The following is a 20,637-nucleotide window of genomic DNA, read 5'->3' as shown; positions in this document are numbered from 1 at the left end:
CACAAGAACCCTAGGCCCCCAAAACCTTGGTCTTTCCAACTGTGAAGGAGCGTGTGGCCAAAGGCCTTGAGGACTCGGTTAATGAATAGTTCCCAATGGCCATCATGGGCACGTCCCTTCTAAATCCTGGTCACATGGTCTCAGCAATACATGACTGGCCACTCTGTCTGTTTGTTACCAGTTCTCCTGATTAAAAACAAAATATTGAGTAACTGCCTTATTGCCAAAGGTAACCTTATGCTTAAATTCATATAAGGCACCATAGCATCTTTAGGACATTAGGTTGTTTTGAACGATTACCCTCCCCCCTACCAAAAAGCCCCACCCCAATACAGTCACCATTCCATTCAATAACTAAAAAGTATTTTAGTACCATCTGTACTGAAGGGGGTATGCTACAGAAATGGAACCCAGACCTATATGAGGGACATGTGTTCCTTCTTTACAGAACTTTAAAAATAAGACTGATGAACTCATCTATCTGGAATGATTCTAGCCCTTTTATTATCTGTATTATTTTTTATTTTAAAAATCTTTTTCTGTTTATTTTTTTGAGAGAAAGAAAGAGAGAGCAAGCAGGGGAGGGGCAGACAGAGAGACAGAAAGAATCCCAACCAGGCTCTGAGCTGTCTGTGCAGAGCCAGATGTGGGGCTTGAATTTACAAATACTGAGATCATGACCTGAGCAGAAACCAAGAGTTGGACGCTTAACCGATGGAGCCACCCAGGCACCCCTGATTCTAGCTAGCCCTCTTAAAAAGCAGAGAAAAGAAAGTGAGCTGTGAAGGACACTTCTAGTCCTGTGGGTTTTTTTTTTTTTTTTAACGTTTAGTTATTTTTTTTTGAGACAGAGCATGAACAGGGGAGGGTCAGAGAGAGAGGGAGACACAGAATCTGAAACAGGCTCCAGGCTCTGAGCTGTCAGCACAGAGCCCGACGCGGGTCTCGAACTCACGGACCGTGGGATCATGACCTGAGCCGAAGTCAGACGCTTAACCGACTGAGCCACCCAGGCCCCCCTAGTCCTGTGGTTTTTAAGTCCTGAACATCTTAAAGTGTCTCCGAAACAGAAGCAAAGTCAAGGTGGCTCATCCCCTGCACAAACCCACAAGCACACAGGCACCATTAATGATTTAGGATTTTATGTAATATGAGGAAAGACTGATGAGCCATGCCTTGTGAGAAAAACAATTACACCAATACTGGGAATACTCAATTTTGTACTTGCCTAGTTTTGAAAACCGAGATTCAGAAATTTGCAAAATATTTTCAGGGAGAGAAGTCCAAGACATGTTTTGACTTTCAATTAAAAATATCTGTTAATATTGCTGGAAATGATGACACTCCGACATTGACCGTGTTCACGTTAAATCTGTAATCGGAGATGGTGACGTAGAAATATAGTCAATTGTCACTTAAAAACACACAAAAATTGGACATGCTATACACTTGTCTTTTAAAATGTATCTATATTATTTTCACCAATCAAAACACACAGAATATATTTTATTATAAAACATTAGGCAATGTTACTTTTGAGATATGCAGTCTGAAAGGTCACACCTGTATTTACTACCAGTATGAAACACCAGTGGAGTACATTAGAAATCAACCAGACAAACTCGTACATCATTACCATGACTCACACGGTATCGAATCTGGATTAAACCGGGATCCCATCCAGGGATGTCAGCAAGGGGCCCCGCTAAGAGTTTTTTCCTTTCAGCACTGAGGCTCTGAGTTCTGTGTCCCGAAGAGAAAAATAGAGCCCCACTTCCGTTTCCACGACCACAACTGATCAATATTGAGCAGTCTGTGTTTCCACAATGTTCTCCTACTCTGATAGACTCTACCTGCTCTTGAGGTCAAGACCCGACGTAGGGGGAGGCAGTCATTTCCTTTTTGACCAAAAAATAAGCCAACAAATAAAATAAACCTAGTCCAAATTCCAGGCTAATAATAAATTACCTGGTTTATAAAAATATGTGTCCAAAATAGTTACTTCCAGGGTTGTGTACAATATAAATTACAAAAATAAAATAGAAAAGATGAAAAAGTTGAGCACGTTTTAGTTCTTTATCTAACGTCAGCATTCACCCACGGAGAGCGGTTTGAAACCATCTGCATTGCACCAGGACTCTGGTGCATCTCGGCTCAGGAGGGAGGACCCTGAAGTGGGGTGAGGTATTTCTGCGGAGCTCTGCTGTCTGCAGCCCTGTGGCCTGTCTTCGGTGCCCTCGCTGCTACCTGGTAGAAGGTGGGCTCGGCAGGAAACCCATCTGCACCAATACAGGCTCCCCCCATGAACGCACGGAGGAATGAGTAAGCAGGAAGCCAGTCTGCGGGGGCACCCAGCTCCGCTTACAAATGGTGCCCAGCGAGGAGCTGAATGTGCCCACGGCATCCCCGTGCTGGGTTCACGTAAGCCTAGGGCAGATAAAGCATTTGAAAGATTCTCCTCTTTCTTTGCTTTTCTTTTTAAAGATAGATTTAGTAAAGTCTTTTTGAAGAATGCGTATTAGTGAGAAGGCTATTGTAAATGTTTGTATGTGTATGATGATAACTTTCTTCACTATACCATCAGGCCTCCGAAACCAGAACCACCCTAAGCCATCTAATAGGTGTTTCTGCTTCAGTCCAAGTTAGTATTTCCATCTTGTACTTGAATGTGTCTAAACCTCACAATATAAAACTATTTCTTACTTCAGTATGATTTTTTTTCATCAAGGGTTCCAGTTTCCAGTGATAAGACCAACCAATAAGATACGCAACTGGTACAGACAGAATTGTATATTTTAGGTAATATTTGTGATAGACTTTCTTATCAAAGTTCCTCTTCAGAACACATTCTATAGAATGTTAACCCAGTCAATAGCTTCTGCAACAGTGAAACACAAGATATGAATCTGTAACACAATAAGCTCAAGGGACAAGCATCAAGAGCACAGGTGGCCAAAATGTGACCATTGTAACTCCATTTCTGCAGTGATGCTTCAATACTCAGTATGTTAGTGAACTCTGAATGATTTCCATATCAGAAAGTCTGAAAGCATCAATTTCAGGTGAGCAGTTTTAAATCAGAAAAGACTCAATAGTTAATCACTACTCTTGAGGGTGCTTCCTCCATATCCCCGTGAGGAGTTTTTCCCAGAAAATTCATGGGTTTCCCTCAGGAAAAGGAAATGCTCCATAAGTGGAAAACACCACCACCACACAGGCCTTCCAAATCACCTTGCTTCCTAAAACAGACCCAAGGGAGGGGGGGCATTTAATGTGGTTTCTTTCAGCAAAGAAAGAAAATCGAGTATGAACGAACGTTAGATTAGAAACCGGAAACGCTGCCTTGGGAGATGGTGCGTCTCACCTTGAATGAGGGAAGGTAAGAGAGGACCCTGAGCAGTCTCGGGCAAAGCAAGCACTTGGAAAGTGACTGCGGTCGCCTTCAGTGACCATTTCACAAAATTCTACCCTTGCCGCTGATGGATTCAAGAATCTGTCGGCCATCATGTCATTGATGTGGAGTGTTAGGTGCCTGATAAAGAAGGTGAAGTTTTAGGTAGCATTTTAAACTAATACGTCCAGAAGACCAGGAAAACAGAGCAAGGGTAGATAGGATTTTAAAGGTATATATGGCCTAAGCAGCACAAAACTTAAAATTTTATCATGCATTAAAGCTGAATGCACAGTCATCCCAGACTAAGACAATTTAGAGGAAATAAAGTGTCCCTATAAGTGTCTTGGTTTTAGCAGTGATAATTCTCAGCCCAAAACATGACAAATTTAAGAAAAGTTGTATTTTTTATTTATTAAATAGATTTAATTATATTCCTTCTGAAATACAAAAGATAGAATAAATCATACCATAAAAGAAGGTAAGATATGATAATATGATGGTGGCCAATTAATACACATAAATCTATTTTTTCTGGACAGACACCAAATCACTTCAGAGGATTAAGAGATCATTCTAGAAGCAGCACTACCTGGAAGATTATTTGGCATTTAGATACTGATTTCCAAAGTGCTAGATGGCAAGAGCAAGCACATGTGGTCACATGCATAGAAGTCCCAACAGTTACTGAGGATGAGAAATTGTCACCACTATTACCGTACAACTTAAAAAAAAAATCACCTATTCTAATTGCTCACCTGAAATGACCTTGAACATAATCTCTAAGAGTGTGGCTTGCACTTGTTTCCTTCAGACATGATCTGCTTCATTTTATAATCTAGGCAGGCAATCCTATTAGAACTGAGTAGGGGCAAGGCATTGTGTTTCTTACATGCAGAACATGGAGTTTTTCTATTTGGTTCCATCAACCCCCCCAAGCATTTCAGGCCCATGGAAGCGAGAATTCCTTCACTGATGACAAGCTCTGCTGCTCATAACTTATCATCGACAACCTTCCAGGGGTCCCGTCGAGGCATCGAGGCTGCTGTCTGTGTCTGAGGCCAACGTCTGCTCGGTTGACATGGATGAGATGTCGTTGATGGAGGACGACTCGGAAGGAGTGGCGTTGCTACTTACTGGTGCATCTGTGCTAAGAAAACCAAATATAATAAAATCTGAGGCACGACATTGCTGCAGGTTCGGGCAGTGAGACTTTAGGCCATCCCTCAGCTCCGTGCTCGTGCGGTTCCCTGGCCCACCTGCAACATTCTTCTTTTCTTCCTAGTGGCAAAACGTCACATATGTGCATGTATATAATCATCTTAAAAAATACCTGCTGCTTTAGGGGTGCCTGGGTGGCTCATTTGGTTAGGCGTCCGACTTTGGCTCAGGTCATGATCTCACGGTTCGTGAGTTTAAGCCCCATGTTGGGCTCTGTGCTGACAGCTCAGAGCCTGGAGCCTCTGCTTCGGATTCTGTGTCTCCCTTTCTCTCTGCCCCTCCCTGCTCACGCTCTGTCTCTGTCTCTCAAAAATAAACATTAAAAAAAAAGTAAAAAAAAAAAAACCTGCTGCTTTAAAAAAGATTTTTAATAGAAAAACTACTGAACCTGTCCTACAACGATCAGTGTCACAAAAAGGCTGAAGCCCAAATAGAGTTCAGGTGTCCATCAACACTTTGTCCAAGGAGAAAAGCAGTAATCTTTGAAGAATTCTTTTCTAATAAAAACACCTGCTAGCAGAAACAAAGACTGTATACAAACAAAACAAAAAAAAAAAAAAAAAAAAGGAAAAAATTTAGCGGCCTCTTGTTCATTTTATTTTATACATCCCCAAAACTGACATTTTGAATTTTTAAGGTATGTGAAACTATCCTATTTCCTACCGTCCATATTTTAGTCTGGTTTGAGCAAAAATAAAACATCCAAGCTCTCAGAGGTCAGTGCTTGCAGTCTGAAATTTGTGCTTAGTTAACCACAAGCACCTAAAGTGTGGAAGTTATATAATCTCTAGATGCTTGACACATAGATCATGCTGAATACAAAATTCAAGAAAAGTAAGCAGTGCAATCTGCACTTCTCTGTGTGTGTGCACGTGTGCTTTTGGGGAGGGGGGTGCGAGGTGAGGAAGTAAATATAACTTGAAGGATTTCATTTAGGAAGCAGGTGGGATCCTACGGACCTAAATTAACACCACATATGTCTCTAGCAGTCATACAATGAATCTACCACTAGGTAGATCAAATAGAAATATGGGAGAATTATATGAACAGTTTTTCTCAAAGAAAACCAAATTCCATTTTTCTTAGATTTGCACTGATTTTCTTTTTAAACTGGGTGGGGCCAATATGAAGAGGGTCATGCACATAAGAAATGTTTAAAAATTTTTTTTTTTAATGTTTAGTAATTTTTAAGAGACAGAGAGAGAGAGAGAGCGAGCAGGGAGTGGCAGAGAGAGAGGGAGACACATAATCTGAAGCAGGCTCCAGGTTCTGAGCCATCAGCACACAGCCTGACCCGGGGCTCGAACTCGTCAACCGTGAGATCATGACCTGAGCAGAAGTTGGACGCTTAACTGACTGAGCCACCCAGGCACTCATTAAATTAAAACATTGGAAGTGTTTTAAATTCAACTCCCTCGTCTGTAAATGGAGCTGATGGCAGCAGTTGCAAGCATGAGACGAGACTGTCTATAATGCAGTTAGCTTATGCCTGGCCTGTCAGTAATATGTTAGTTGTCACAGCCAAGACAAACCCAAACAGGAAGACTACCTCACACAAGGAGCTTCCAGATCCAGGGCCGGTCGAGCTGGCATTTAATGCATCACTGCCATTTGGATAAGTTGTACAGGGAAAAGGAAAACATCAACTATTAAAGCAATCACTAACCTGAAGGCTGATCTTTCACAACACCATTCTTGCTTCTTTCTTCCCAGTCCAGTACTTCTTTGTAAATCAGCTCTTCAAACAGAAATGCAAGTTAAAAGGCTCCATCAGTTTCTCTGCATCTCTGAACCCTGCTTCCAAATCAATTGAAACCCCTCCAAGGGCACTGTGGTGTCTTATTTTTAATTGTGATATACAGTTAATTCAATAATATCTTTTGCCTAGATCACAACATCCACACTTTGTTGATCCATTACATCTTTCAGCCCAACTGTTAAGGCAGCCAAAAATGCAGGCAGTTGTAAATTCACATGTGGGTTTTACGAGGGCAGGGGACTAGTAAAGTGACTCTCACAGAACATTTTAAAGGATTGGATGCTTTTGTACTGTTTGCACATGTTTCTCTCCATCGTTACTTGGGATTCTCCAAATGGAACCAGTATCCATATGTCGGCCAGAAGCCCCTCCAGAGTGGCCAGAAATTAATCCAAATTCCTCAGTCATTTCTTGGCTTCAACTTCAGTTTCTTCCATCCTCCCTGGTGAGAAAAGCTAACAACCTACTAAAGATGCATTAGGGGTTTCTACAATTTTGGTGTTTGTGAACCAGGATGAGCACCTTGCAAGCATTTCCTGAGGCTCACAAGGCCGCTCTTGGCCAGAGTGTGGCCATGTGTGTCACCCTGTTGAGTGTTCATGAAGGTCACGGCATCCCCGATACCCTGGGGAAAGCAGACATAATCTGCTTGGGCAAGACCCGTTGCCACTTCTGACCTGCACTGACCAGGGTTCTTTCTCAATGACCCCTGATTCTTCTTTCTAATGAAAAATTATTAGTTCAACCTCCTGATTACTGGCTGAATTTGCGGTGGGTTTTTGGTCAATCTTACAATCTTTGGAAGCAAATGGTATGCAGTTCCAATGTGCTCCTCTCTAATTCTGTTATCTTCAAGTTCCTTCTCTACCAGGGAGGGGCAAGAGATGGGCCAAGAGAGACTCTGCCCCTTCCCTAGGAAGGCTACTGCAACAAGTGAAAAGCCGCCCCTTTACAGAACTTGAAGAAGTGCCATGAGTAAGGGGCAAAATCAGCCCTTACCTTTCCACTCCTCGATTGCATGCTCTCTTTCTTCCAACTGGGCATCATAAATCTGAGGTGGTGGCTGAAAATTAAATCACAGTTAAAGTCAACGGTTAAAACAGGAATGAGGCATGAATAAGACCATAACATCACTGTGAAGATTCTAATCTATTTGTCATGTGGCTTTCATGCAATATATGGCTTCTTAGAGATTTCCTCCTAAGTGTGATATTACATCAGTTTTGGAATCAAAATAATTAGGGAAAAAATTAACCAAAAAAATATGGTCCTCTTAACAATCACATGACCTCCACTCTAATGACATCTGCCCAACTGGAACTAAAAAAGTGGTAATCAAAGGCTGTTTTCTGGAGACCCGCCCCAGACAAGGGAAGGGCTAGGAAATCCAGAAGGTACAGAATAGAGCTCAGGTTTGCAGTGCTTCATGGTAGAGCCCCCAAACCCAATCCTCAACTCAAATGGGCTGTTCCCAAAACCTGCTTAAAAATCACATGCTTATAACTAGGATTCCTTACACACAAAACAGTGTTTCATGTGATGGTTAAATCCATAGGCCAAGTCATAAAAATGTGTTCTACGGTGGCATAAAGTGAGCCTGCCACTATGTGGTTACTTTGCTCGTAGTCAGAGGTTATCCACACCAGTGCCACTAAGGAAAAATGCACCTGGGCACCAAACTCGGAAGCGGGACTCCCCTGGCAGGTGCCTCGAGGGAAGGATAAATAAACCTGTGATTTTCAGCGAGTTTCTTAGCCTCTCTGATGGGGTGGCCTGAAGAAGGTGTTCTAAGCAAGGCGCACATGGCACAGTGCCAGGCAAACAATGGAAGCTTAGCAAATGGCAATGTTAGTACAATCACACATGAGCATCTGCGTAAAGGAATAGTATCTCCACCGCAGAAGCATGTTCCCTCCCGAGCTACACTGAGCTGCAGCCCCCGCAGCAAGTGTCCCCAAAGGGAACCAGGTCCCAGACGACTGTAGGCCCCTTTGTATTCAGGGGTCCTTTGAAATCTAGAACTTACTATCCTTATGTGGCCACTCTGGACTAACAGACGGAAGACCCGAGGGAATGTTGAGCCCTGCCTTTACACACAAGCCTTGGAAAACAGGTGCTTACCGCTTCTGCTTCAGCAGGGTCATACCAAACAGTAATGTAAGGGTGACGCAGAGCCTCGTCTACAGAGATGCGCTTGTCAGGGTCTATCACTAACATGTTCGATAACAGATCTCTGGCTTGATTTGCTGGGGTGAAAACAAACATTAGATTAATAAACTAATGCTCAGACACAGGAAATTGTATAAAGACAACATGACAGTACAGAGAGAACAAAGATGTGTGATCTTTGAGAAATTTGTGACAGGTTCCTGATCAATCGAGCCTTTTTCTTTAAGAATGAGCCGAGCAGCCACTTTCACTACACATCACTACACTACACTTTCACTACACAGATTTTCAAATGTGGTTTCTTGCCTCTGGATCTGGGAGGAGAGGAGGGGTGGCAGGGCCTGGGGAAAGGGTACCAGGTGGACACAGGCCAACCGGAGGCTGAAGGGGGGGTCCGGGGGGGGGGGTAGAACCCACCAGGGAAGGCACAGGATGCAGCTAAGGGTGGCACTGCCCGAAGTGCAGGCATAAAACACGGGCAGGCTTTTTTTCCTGCCTGATGTCCATCAAAATGAAATTAGAGCAGACCTTTTAAGCCATACAAATAATCTCACGTTTGCACACTAGACAACACTTCGCAGATATCTCTGCTATGCTGACCTGTATAGAATGTTGGCAACAGACACTTGAAAAAAAATCTAGAGATCAGTTGTTAGGAAAAAACCCAACAAGTTCAATAACTCAGTCAAATATAAGGCTCACCTAGGTTTCAGCAATTAAAGCTCACATGGGTGGGCAAAGGACAGATGGGGTTTTTCTGACTGAGGCACAGTTTTGCCCTGATGTGGAGAGAAATCTGTTCTTTGCCTTAAATCACATTTTTAGAGGTGGGCACAGGTGGAAGGGAGGAGAAACTTTTTAAATTGAACTGTAATACAGTTTCTGACTCTTCAATTAGGCTAGAATCGTAATTCAAGTATTCCTTATTCCTTATGCCTGAAAACTGTGTGAATTCCAATTGCTGTAATTAACATCAGAGTCTTTCAGACTGACGTGAACCTTTTTATTTGGACCAAAGGCTCAGTGAGGCCATTTTATCTAGGATAGAACTTTTAGGTCTTTTAGGCTTTCTCTCCACCAAGACTTCATTCTAGTAAATAACTTTGAGACTTTCAACTATGTTATCTCCTAACGTTCGTAGCTGTCAGAATGCAAACCTGAAAAGGTGAAAGCGGCCCCTGGATTGAGAAAACCGATATGGGGGGGGGGGGGAAGGGGAAGGGCATCTTACTTTTTATTTTGTCTCGTTCAGATTCTGATGGGAATATCCAATCTGGGAAGAGTTCTTCAAATTTGATTCCAGGGTACTTTGGTCTGTTTTCTACATAATTTCTCACGGTCGGCTGAAGTTTCTTCATAAAATCCGCAGACGGCGTTCCTAGCTGCTCAATGACTTTATTCCACTGATCAATATCTAAGGAGTCTCTTGAGGAAAATACAACTGAAGGGGCTTACAGTCACGTTACACGGAGTAGCATTATTCAAAGAAACACTTAAATCCTATTTTCACCTACTGACAGGTAATTAACTAGGCTGTCCCACTGGGGCAGCCGAGGTATTCTAAAATAATATTCACATGGTGGTTGGGGTCTCCAAAGTTGACACTACTTTTAAAAACTCTGATCCTTTATAAACTCTGATCATGGTTTATTAAACCAACACACTGAGGAACGTATGCCTTCCCTTCTAGATAAAAATACAGTTAATCTTGTAACTGAAGAATACTTATGACAGAAGTGATTAAAGATGAAATTAGATATTACTTAGGCAGACTGAAATCAATTTTCACATCAAAGTTACTTAGATTGGAAAGCTCCTTAAAGTGGACAGATCTGAGTCCTCGGTCTAAGGTGGGGTGCGGCACGTGAGCTGGGGCTTTCTGAGCCTTGTCCTCTCTCACAGGACCACATGCCTTCCTGTAACTGGGCTTAGACAGCTTTGGGAGGTCATTGTGTTTTACTTGGCACTGACCATGCCCATCACTGCAGTACCTTGGAGCACATTTTATCTCCTTTCAAAGTACATGACCCGGGTTCCAGACTCCACTGTGCACTAGACATGCATCAGGTGCCGGGCAGTCAGTCTCCCTTGGGTCTCAACTCCCTTGTTTGTAAAACGCAGAAAATACCAGCTTTGGCTGTTTCACAGGGGGCTTGGAATAATGAGGTGGAGAGGGATTCTGAAACTGTTAACAATTATATGAGAGAACGTAGGACAGAAAAAAATCATGTAGGCAGCAATGTTTAAAAAGCAGTTTTTAAAAGTTTTTAGAAAAATCTAATAGAGGTTTGTTTCAGAAAAATCCAATTACATCATTATGGAAGAACCCAGGCGGCAGAAATGCTCTTAGAAGAACAAAGAAGACAACTCCGTTCTTCCAGAATGTTGGCCATCTGCAGTCCTGCTTGGGAGAGGAGTCCTGGCCATTCGAGTCACTAGTGTATTCTCTTCCCTCACTCTTTTGTTCCTATGTGATGCCGAAGCAGAATTGTGCGGCATTCAAGCCCTTCTCACCGAACAACTGAAACAGCCCCTCATCTCCCTGCTTCTGCTCATGCCCTTGACAGTCTGGCTTCGGCTCAGCAGCTGCAACAACTGTTCCCAATGTGAGTCAGACAGGAGCCTAGAAATGGGTGGGCGCTCAATAAATGTCTAGCATGTTCATGATAAAGGGTCGTTTTTGTAGACTAAAGGGTGGTGGGAAAGGAAAAGACCATCCCAAGAAGCCTGGCTGATCTTCCAGGTGTGTTCGTGCATTACTGTCCCTTAGCTACCATGGGCTTCTCATTATACCCAAGAGGAACCAAGGCTCAGAGAGGCCCTGACTCATCCAGCATGCACAGCCACCATGTGCACCCAAGGTGGTCTGGCTGAGGCTGTCTTTTCCTTGTGGGCTACTGTGGGGACAGACATTCCTGTTCTATCCCAGATCACACATCTGAAAGCAAATCTCAGAGAACTGCAGTCTGCTTTCCAGAATCTTTTTCCATGCTTACAATTTTTAATCTAATGTTTGAAGGTGTGGGCAAAACTGTCTTTGGAGAACGACGTTAATCTCGGTGTGTATTTTGAGAATGACATTAGGTGGCCTTATATATAAAACTATTAATTATTGACACTGCAAGATGGTAATATGTAAAGTAGGAATTTTAAATTACTTAATAATGCTCCAAAAAGTATTCACAGTTTTCTTTTTTGTACTTTCTGAAGAAAACATTCAATTAAAAAAGGAAAGGCATAAAATGAATAAGAATTGAGACAAACGAGATGTTAAATAGATACTTCTAAATTATTTATCTTTAGAATTTATCAAGTTTTCCTTTTTAAACTGAGTCTGTTTGCAGACTTATTTACAGTTTGGAACAAGCAAATCAAAGGAAAGGCTATGGAAAACTGCTGGAAAATTTATTAGAACAAAATAAAATGTTGTATTTAACTCCACATAAAATCTGTGATGTGAAAAATGTCAAGGAAGGCAAATAAAATGACAGAACAAAATCTTTTCATTCCATGTTTGTGTTGTAAAGAATTTATATTACAAGAAAATCACCCTTATAAAATTATAAAAAATGAAAGCAACTTTAATAAAATACATACAAAACACTGACTACACAGCTTGGTTTCCTTTAAAATTAACCATCAATCTGCCAATGGACAGAGACCACTTTAAGCTTTCATAACGAAAAAACAAAATCAAAGACTAATGAAAATAGTAAGTGGAACACAAATGAAAAAGGGAATATGTGAAGAACCATGTTAGAGTAAAAAATATTAATGATGGAGGAATATGAGGAAAGAAAGCTATTATAAGTATTACATTATCTCTTCTCTTTTATGGTTGATGTCATTAATGTGATTTGCTAACCACAGTATAAATTAATCTTTTGCATTTTATATTTATTAAGACTTCTCCAGGTGTGTCACAAAAGAACCTTCTAGATGGATCTTTTAAAAATTTCTACAAAATGTCAGCAGAGTAATAGGCAAGAAAATTAACATATCCTGTTCCTCACAAACTTTTCCTTTTATTCTCTTTTACTTTGGTCTTATGTAGTGTGCTTCAGTTCTTACTTTGGGGGCAAAATATTTTAATCCATACTGGTAACTAACAAAATGGTATGCTAATTAAATGACACAAGGGTATTGGCTTATTAAATTTAGATAGGAACTTTCCTTGTTAAATTAACTGAATGGTCTAATAAATGGTATTTTCACTTAAATATCAGAATACATCTGTCAAAGAGTAAGTAAATTTCTAAGCTATTTTTGATAAAATTAAAAACTAATATAATTGGTTTAATAAAACCATTACAGGTAGTCAAGTAAAAAAGAAAACGTAAAGTTGAACCACTTGGTTTGTGACACTACTTTAACAAACATAATATAGACCCCCTTAGAACACAGTCTAGAATTATAACATTTTCCTTTTGAGCTCCTGCTGCCTTTGGCATTTATGGAAAGCATGGCCGGGAAGGTCCCGGGAAGGATACGATCAGTGCCTTGGAATATCACACAACCTTTCACCAGCTCTCCCATGATGCACCCCACTGACCAGATATCAACTGAAAACAAAATGAAATGACAAAATTATGAAGTGCCATGAACAAAACAAAGGTGAGGAAAAGGAATTCTAACAGTGTACTAAACACACAAATATGGAAAAATAAATTGCTGGCTAAGGGTGAACTTTTTACACAATGCGAATGAGTGCTGGCCTCTCCTCTGGCTTTCAGTAAGCGGCAATCTGGGCTTTAGCGCCAAAGATTCCCGGACTTCCCAGCTTGAGAAGCAAACAAAACCCCAGAAAGGAGAGGTGGCTGTCCCCGTAAAGCTGTGTGGCCATGTGCCCACCCCCATCGCTACCCCCACCCCCGTGGCCAGTGCTGGGTCTCTCCCTGTGAAGGATACAGTCTCTTCCTGGGAACAGGACTTTATGGAGGACCATTTCTGCCATGATGCACCCGACAGACCAGATGTCCACTACCAAACACCAGGTGATTAAAACCAGCCGGAGACCCCCACACATCTTTCTCAAACCCCCTCCCAACAGAGACAGACCCAGCTTGTCAATGGGAACTTTTGTAACATATGGACATGACACCCGCCGAACGGTCCTCGCTAAACTGCCGTGTCGGTGGGAACTCACAGAGGCAGATTGCTCGTGTGGGCTCCAGGTGAGGACCCGCCAGAGGTGCCCTGACTTCCGGCCTTTCCCCCTCTTCCATGGGGCCCAGCTGAACCCCAGGCCTCAGCCAGGCAGAGGGCTATTTACTGCAGGTGGGGGTGGGGCGGGAGGAGCCAGCAGGGAGCCATAGGGCTATGTCCCTCATCTGTCAGAGTCAGAACACTGCTTACAGAGCATCTAAAACTTGAAGCACAGCTCATTCCCCGATGACTTGTGCAAACTTTCAGACTCTTAGCAAGGAAATGTGATTGAGTTCTTTTCGACAAATTTGTCAAGGTCTAAGTTACAAAGAGCTCTGATATTGCTAGAGTAAGTTAAGTTTGGGTGTTAAAAAACCCATTTTACACAAAAGAGAACATGTATTATTCCATTTATACCAAGTTCACCAATAAGTAAAAGTAAGCTTTGGTGCTGGAAATTAGGATAGTGGCTTCCTTTGGGGGTTGAGACCCAGAGGTGGGCTGGGGAGGTCTTGGGTACCACTGCTGTTATAGATTTGCATACTTCTCTATAATAAATATGTTATACTTTGATAGATGTTCACAGATACTCATTTTGGAAGTGAATTTGTAACAGTGGGTGATTTCTGCCAGTAGAGATGGGCCACAATGACTTGTGTATAACGCAGCCCCCACATTGTGCTTCCTTTGGCTCACGGGACAAGGCTGGTGGTGACCAGCAGCCATGTGTCACCCACACTCACCATTCTCTTTGTAGCCCATGCCCAGGATGACTTCGGGTGCCCGGTAATACCGCGTCACCACGTACGGGGTCATCATGAAGTTGGTGCATGCTGTCCGGGCCAGGCCAAAGTCAAGGATCTTAAGCGTGCAGTCTGATTTTACTACAATGTTGCTAGGTTTCAAATCCTAGGGCAGAAATGGTTTAAATGAACACAATGAACAGGAGTGGACAACACTGTGTGGGTAGGGATTTGTGAAGCTGGGGGTTGCTGATGTACCTGAGTCCTGGGGGAAATGGGGGGCGGGGAGCGGGCAGAGTTAGAACTGAACACTAGGATTTTGGAAAATGTTTCTCTCTTAAGTTGAAACGAATACAGATCAGCCTAAAGGAGTCAGATGGTCACCCTCAGGCCCATGTGGGAAGCTTCATGACATCCTTTTGCTTAAAACCTCCTCAGTACTTCCCTAGAGCCTACCCATCCCTCCTCCTGTTCATCCCGCTGCCCACAGAAATATAATGTAAGCCACATACTGAACTTACATTTGCTAGTAGCCACACCAGGAAGAATGAACACAAATGGGTGGAATGAATTTTAATACTCTACCTTATTTAACCCAATATATCCACAATATTATCATCTTATTTTTGTTTTGTTTTTGTTTTATTTTAGAAAGAAAGAGAGAGAGCATGAGCGGGGTTGAGGGACAGAAGCACAGAAGCACAGAGAATCTCAAGCAGGCTCCACACTCAGCATGGAGCCCAATGTGGAGTGCACAAGTGAGATCATGACCTGAGCCGAAATCAAGAGTCAGATGCTCATCCAATGGAGCCACCCAGGCGCCCCCATAGTGTTATCATTTTAAAATGTAAGCAATATATACAAATTACTAATGACATACTTTACATTCTGTTTTTGGTACTGTCTTTGACATCTGTGTATTTACAATAACAGCCACATTCTGAGCGCTCAACAACCTTATGTGGCTAGTGGCCGCCATGCTGCACAGCACAGAGCTAGAATTCTCTGACTCTGCAACCTTCGGATGGCTCTTTCTTCTTTCAGAAAAAGAATTCCACAATCACTTCCTTATCTCCAAAAAGAAAGCCCACCCCACCCTTGAGGCACCTTAGTCTTCCCCTGCCAGCACCAGTTCTGTGACAGGAGATGCAGGACCCAGGTTGACGTAGCAGAAGCTCAGAAAATGCTTGCTGTGTGAACACACAGGTCACACTCGCCTATACCCCATACCCTGAACACATGAACACAATTTCTGCAGTTTCTTCCCCCACAACCCCAGGCCTTTTTTCATGGTGACCCCACCTTCCACCCCCGATCCCAGAACCTTCCTCAGGCCACAGGAATCCAACTTCTGCCTGAGACAGCAGCCTGAAAACTCACCCTAGACACTGCCTTCCAAACTATCCCCATCTATTCTTTTCCCAAGTCACATCACACAGGAGGACCTGGGAGGGCTTTAGGTGTGAGGTTTCAGGCCCAGTACCTACCTGACTAACGCTTTCCAAGTGATGTGTCACAGATGAGCACACACAGGTGTGTGTGATGGCTACAATGCATTAGCAGGATAAGCAGGAAACCACTTAAAAATAACATCAGCTGAAATTATGTTCCATTACTGTTAAATGTTCTCCTTCCAAACTTCCTGGATTTGGTTTAAATATCTAATGTGTGAAAATTGCAATGAAAATTCCGACCAATTCCCATGCAGATGCTCTGGCCCCTCATCGGCCCCAGAGCACCATGTGACCACCTTCTCCGTGTGTCTTGATGTGGGAAAGACTTGGGGGAGCACCACCACCCCACACCCACAATTCTGCAGGCACTGAGTCAGCCCCTCACGCAAACCAGTGACTCTTCCCTGTGAGGAGGCAGTAATACGCTAAGGCAAAATAAACCAACCTGTTCCTAGTTTCTTTTTTTTAAACCCAAAGACTGTGGCAAGAAGAGGCAACTGAGAATACAAATTGCTAACAAACGAAATAATGCTCAACTTTGTGAAAAAAAAATTATTATTATTATAATTTTTTTAAATTTCCAAATGACAAGGAGTTATTTTTGGTCTCTCCCGTGGCAATGAGGAAAATCATGATAATATCCAGGGCTGGCAGGAGAAGCCAACACAGAACCTTCCTTACACTGTTGGTGGGGATGTCAATAGGTGCTTTCTTTTTAGGAGGCTGATTTTTGAAAAATTTGTAATGTCTATACTTTGCCACCCAGCAGCCCCTGAAATACACTCTGGCCTTGGATCTAAAGCACAGCCACAGGGAGAAGGGTTACTACAGCTGCACCACTGGCCAGTTCAATGAACTGCAGAGTGACTTAGAAAACATGCCCACACTCAGCACCCAAAAACAGTCCAGTGAATAAATGGGCAGAAGATGTGAATAGACACTTCTCCAAAGGTGACATCCAGATGGCCAACAGGCCCATGAAAAGATGCTCAACATCACTCGTTAGGGAAATACAAATCAAAACCACAATGAGATATCACCTCACACCAGTCAGAATGGCTAAAATTAACAACTCAGGACACAATAGATATTGGTGAGGATGTGGAGAAAGGGGAACACTTTTGCACTGTTGGTGGGAATGCAAACTGGTGCAGCCACTCTGGAAAACAATGTGGAGGTTCCTCAAAAATTAAAAATAGAACTACCCTACAACCCAGAAATTGCACTACTAGGTATTTATCCATAGGATACAAAAATTCTGATTTGCAGGGGCACATGCACCCCAATGTTTATAGCAGTGCTATTACAATAGCCAAATTATGGAAAGAGTCCAAATGTCCATTGACTGATGAATGGATAAAGAAGATATGGTGTATATACACAATGGAATACTACTTGGTGATGAAAAAGAATGAAATCTTGCCATTTGCAACTACGTAGCTGGAACTAGAGGGTATTATGCTAAGTGAAATCAGTCAGTTAGAGAAAGACAGATACCATATGATTTCACTCATACGTGGAATTTACGAAACTCAATGGATGAATATAGGGGAAAGGAAGGAAAAATAAGATAAAAATAAAGAGGGAGACAGACCGTAAGAGACTCTTAAATACAGAGAACAAACTGAGGGTTGCTGGAGGGGAGGTGGGTAGGGGGATGGGTTAAATGGGTGATGGACATTAAGGAGGGCACTTGTTGGGATGAGTACTGGGTGTCATATGTAAGAGATGAAATCACTGGGTCCTACTCCTGAAGCCAAGACTACATTGTATGTTAACTAACCTGAATTTAAATTTGGAAAAAAGAAAGAAAAGAAAACATGCCCCTTTCACCTGTCAGAAAATTCTTGTCGGCTACTGATTTGGTTGGAACATACTTTACTGCCATCTGCTGGAAAACTGATAATAAAATGCAAATCAGGCTGTCCGGTGTAGACAGTGGTCTTGGCAGGCTTTGGGGAAAGTGGCCAACCTCTGGATGCCTGCTAATGGGAGGCTCCCCACTTCTGTGCCGCTCTCTCATCAGCCTTCACACAAAACCAGGTGCAGCTTTCCAAAACCAACTGGACTTAGAGCTTCAAGGCAGCAGAGTCAAGATAGTTCTGTCCCTTTAAATCTTGAAAACCACCCCAAACAAGGAAAATAAGAAACACACATTAAAATAGGAAGGACACCTGAACTTGGGGCTTGACCCACAGGGTGTGGGGATAGTGAACAGAGTGAGGCATCCCTGGGACAGCCAACAAGAGTGCATAAAGCATGTGTAACCGAAGAAGGGCGAGGGCAGCAGAAGAGGAGGAGGCCGAGGGCATCACCCCACAAAGCACCACAAGGCCTGGTCACTTCTCAGATCAGAACCCACTGACTGAAGGGGTATCCTAGGAAGGAGGACTCTGCACATGGGGACAAACATCCACTGCCTTGATATCCCCAATTCTTCCCCACAGGTACCATAGCCACTCGCCTGGGTGACCGAACCTTGGCATAGGAGGCTAAGCAGTTATCTGGAGGACTACTGGACAAAAGCTCTGCATGGACCTTGCAACTCGAAGACCCACTTAGAAGGGGGTTGGGAGGCCGGGTAAAACATGGAGACTGGTCCAGACCTCTTCCAGCTATGTTATGATCCTCTTTTCCAATCCGTGTAGATGAATGCATTTGTGCAATCAATGGCTTCACGCCGTCCCTGGGGACTTATTAATCGTTCCAGCAACTCTACCACATCGTGCACAGCAGCTGCAACCAGGACTATGAGCTGGTTATGTCGCAGAGGTCTACACTCTCTAGGACCACCTAGTTTCTTCCGGGCTGGACTAGTGAGTCAAACTGAGATATGACAGAACCGCTATCCCCGCATTCCTTAAGTTGCAATGGTGGCACTAATCTCCTCTATCCCTCCCAACCCCCCGAGATCAATATTTTTGACTTGAGGGGACAGTCTCATGTTTCCACTTGGCCTTCCCCATCATGATACTTCTTACCTCACAGGCCAAGGAACCAATGCAGAGGTCACTCCAACTGCCAAGTGTATCCTTTCCAATCATACCCTTGCAGGGCTGGGGAGGTGACTGCCGGGTGGATCCATGGACCCAGTGGCCCACCGTGAGCCACCAGAGTCAGACCCCTCAGATCTGAAGGTTTGGGTCACATGTAGGCAAGCCATAGTGACCTGCCAAGGTGGTGGCTGAAGGTAGGGAGAATGGAGAAGGGAGAGAATGAACATCTGTTGGGGCCCAGAGAGCAGCTGCAATGACAGGAGCTATAGTTTGTCCCAGTGGCCTACCTCCTCTCAGTTCCCCTCAGGAAGAGAGGCCCATGGGGAGCATCGGGGAGCTTCTCTTGACCTGTGTGGCTCTTGACCAGTGACTGTGCGTGGCAGAAGCCCCTTCTTGTGAGACACCAGACTTCCCTGGCGGGTGGCTCATGGACTCCAGGGCGGGCAAAGCTTTCTGAGAGCTGTTCTGCAGCTCTGCCCTCAACCCCTCCAAAGGGTCAGGCCTGTGCTGCCTCCTTCTGGCCTCTCCACCTGCTCCAGCTGCTCCAGCCCACTCCCCAGTTCTTCCTCACAGGCCTTCTCCCAAAATGTATCCTGCAGATCCAAGCCTATCCTGGCACGCCAATGCTGTCAGTGAAAAACCCCATGCGCTCTATGGGGACAAAGAGCAGCAGAGGGGCAGGAAATGACTTGACTGAGTACAGCACATTCCAACCTCAGTGAGTGGCCCAAGCAAGACAAGGGGGACCACAAATCCAGGAGACACTCAGGAAGTGAACGACAGGTGTTCTAGAAGGCAACGTGCAGCAGGGATGGGACACTGAGGAAGGTTTTGGAAAGATCTGTATAAAGGTAATGGTAGACCTTCCAGATCCCCCCAGCTTCACCCCAGAAGAGAGGCCTGGGCTCCTTCTTCACTCGTACTGGCCCATAATTGAGAAAAACTGAAATCAAATTTCCAGACTAGGGCCTCAGGCATAATACCAACAGATGTGCTGGTATGTGGCCCAGGGAGGGCATGGGTGAGGGGTGCAAGCCTGAAGACAGGGCTCTGTGGTGGAGGCCTGCATCCCACCTGGTGAGAACCTGGCCCCACCCCAATTCTCACCGCTCTATGGCATGGCCTTCCAGACTGAAGGGGCCACGAAGTGCCCACCACAATTAAAAATTTCCACATCAAGGCATATCATCATAACATTTTAGAATGCAAGAAATAAAAGAATATTTTTAGAAGATTCCAGAGATGAAACCCAACAGGGCACTTGCAAAAGATCAGGAAGAAGAATGGTATTAGAAAGCTCAAAAGCCAAATCATACCACACTACAACGGGGTGCTGCATTTACAACCTGGAGGGCGACTGATGTGTAGCAGAGAATTCTATGTCCAACCATACTATGACTCATGTGGCAGGGCAGAGTAAAGAGTTTCAGGCATATGAGGCCTCAGAAAATTTACCTCCCATGCACCACTTCTGGGGAAGCTACTGGAGGATGTGTTCCACCGAAACAAGGGAGTAATCAGAGAATGATGGGACAGGGGTCCAGAAGCAGGGGGTCCAACACCAGGAAAAGGCAAAGAGAACCACCAGGAAAAGGCGAAGAGAACCACCAGGAAAATGCTGGGCCAGGTCCAGGACAATCCCTCCGCATCAGGTATGGGGGCAGCCCATCCATCTGGGAGCAGCACTGAAGCTCCAAGAGCGAGATCTCACAGGTGATGCAACAGCATATCATCTGGGTGAACTGAGAGAAAACCTAGA

At 43.8% G+C, this 20,637-nt stretch overlaps 1 protein-coding gene across 6 annotated transcripts in view; it reads right to left on the bottom strand.

The window, feature by feature from the left end:
- Nucleotides 1-1,077: 1,077 nt before the first annotated feature.
- MAPK9 (mitogen-activated protein kinase 9) overlaps nucleotides 1,078-20,637 on the bottom strand; it is a 61,068-nt gene continuing 41,508 nt past the window's right edge. For 4 of the 6 annotated variants that reach the window (XM_042932401.1, XM_042932392.1, XM_042932419.1 and 1 more), the window contains 7 exons: nucleotides 14,429-14,594; nucleotides 13,031-13,102; nucleotides 9,772-9,954; nucleotides 8,493-8,617; nucleotides 7,371-7,434; nucleotides 6,279-6,350; nucleotides 1,080-4,536 (listed from right to left, as the gene is read on the bottom strand). In XM_042932401.1, the coding sequence (XP_042788335.1) occupies nucleotides 4,394-4,536; nucleotides 6,279-6,350; nucleotides 7,371-7,434; nucleotides 8,493-8,617; nucleotides 9,772-9,954; nucleotides 13,031-13,102; nucleotides 14,429-14,594 (825 nt within the window). In that variant the 3' untranslated portion in view covers nucleotides 1,080-4,393. Of the gene's footprint in view, nucleotides 4,542-6,278; nucleotides 6,351-7,370; nucleotides 7,435-8,492; nucleotides 8,618-9,771; nucleotides 9,955-13,030; nucleotides 13,103-13,448; nucleotides 13,521-14,428; nucleotides 14,595-20,637 lie in introns of all 6 variants that reach the window. The other 2 variants (XM_042932438.1, XM_042932408.1) reach the window with 2 other exon arrangements.

This window comes from Panthera leo, chromosome A1, assembly GCF_018350215.1.
Source record: "Panthera leo isolate Ple1 chromosome A1, P.leo_Ple1_pat1.1, whole genome shotgun sequence".
Lineage (NCBI taxonomy): Eukaryota > Metazoa > Chordata > Mammalia > Carnivora > Felidae > Panthera > Panthera leo.
This window is presented reverse-complemented; position numbering and strand designations above follow the sequence as displayed.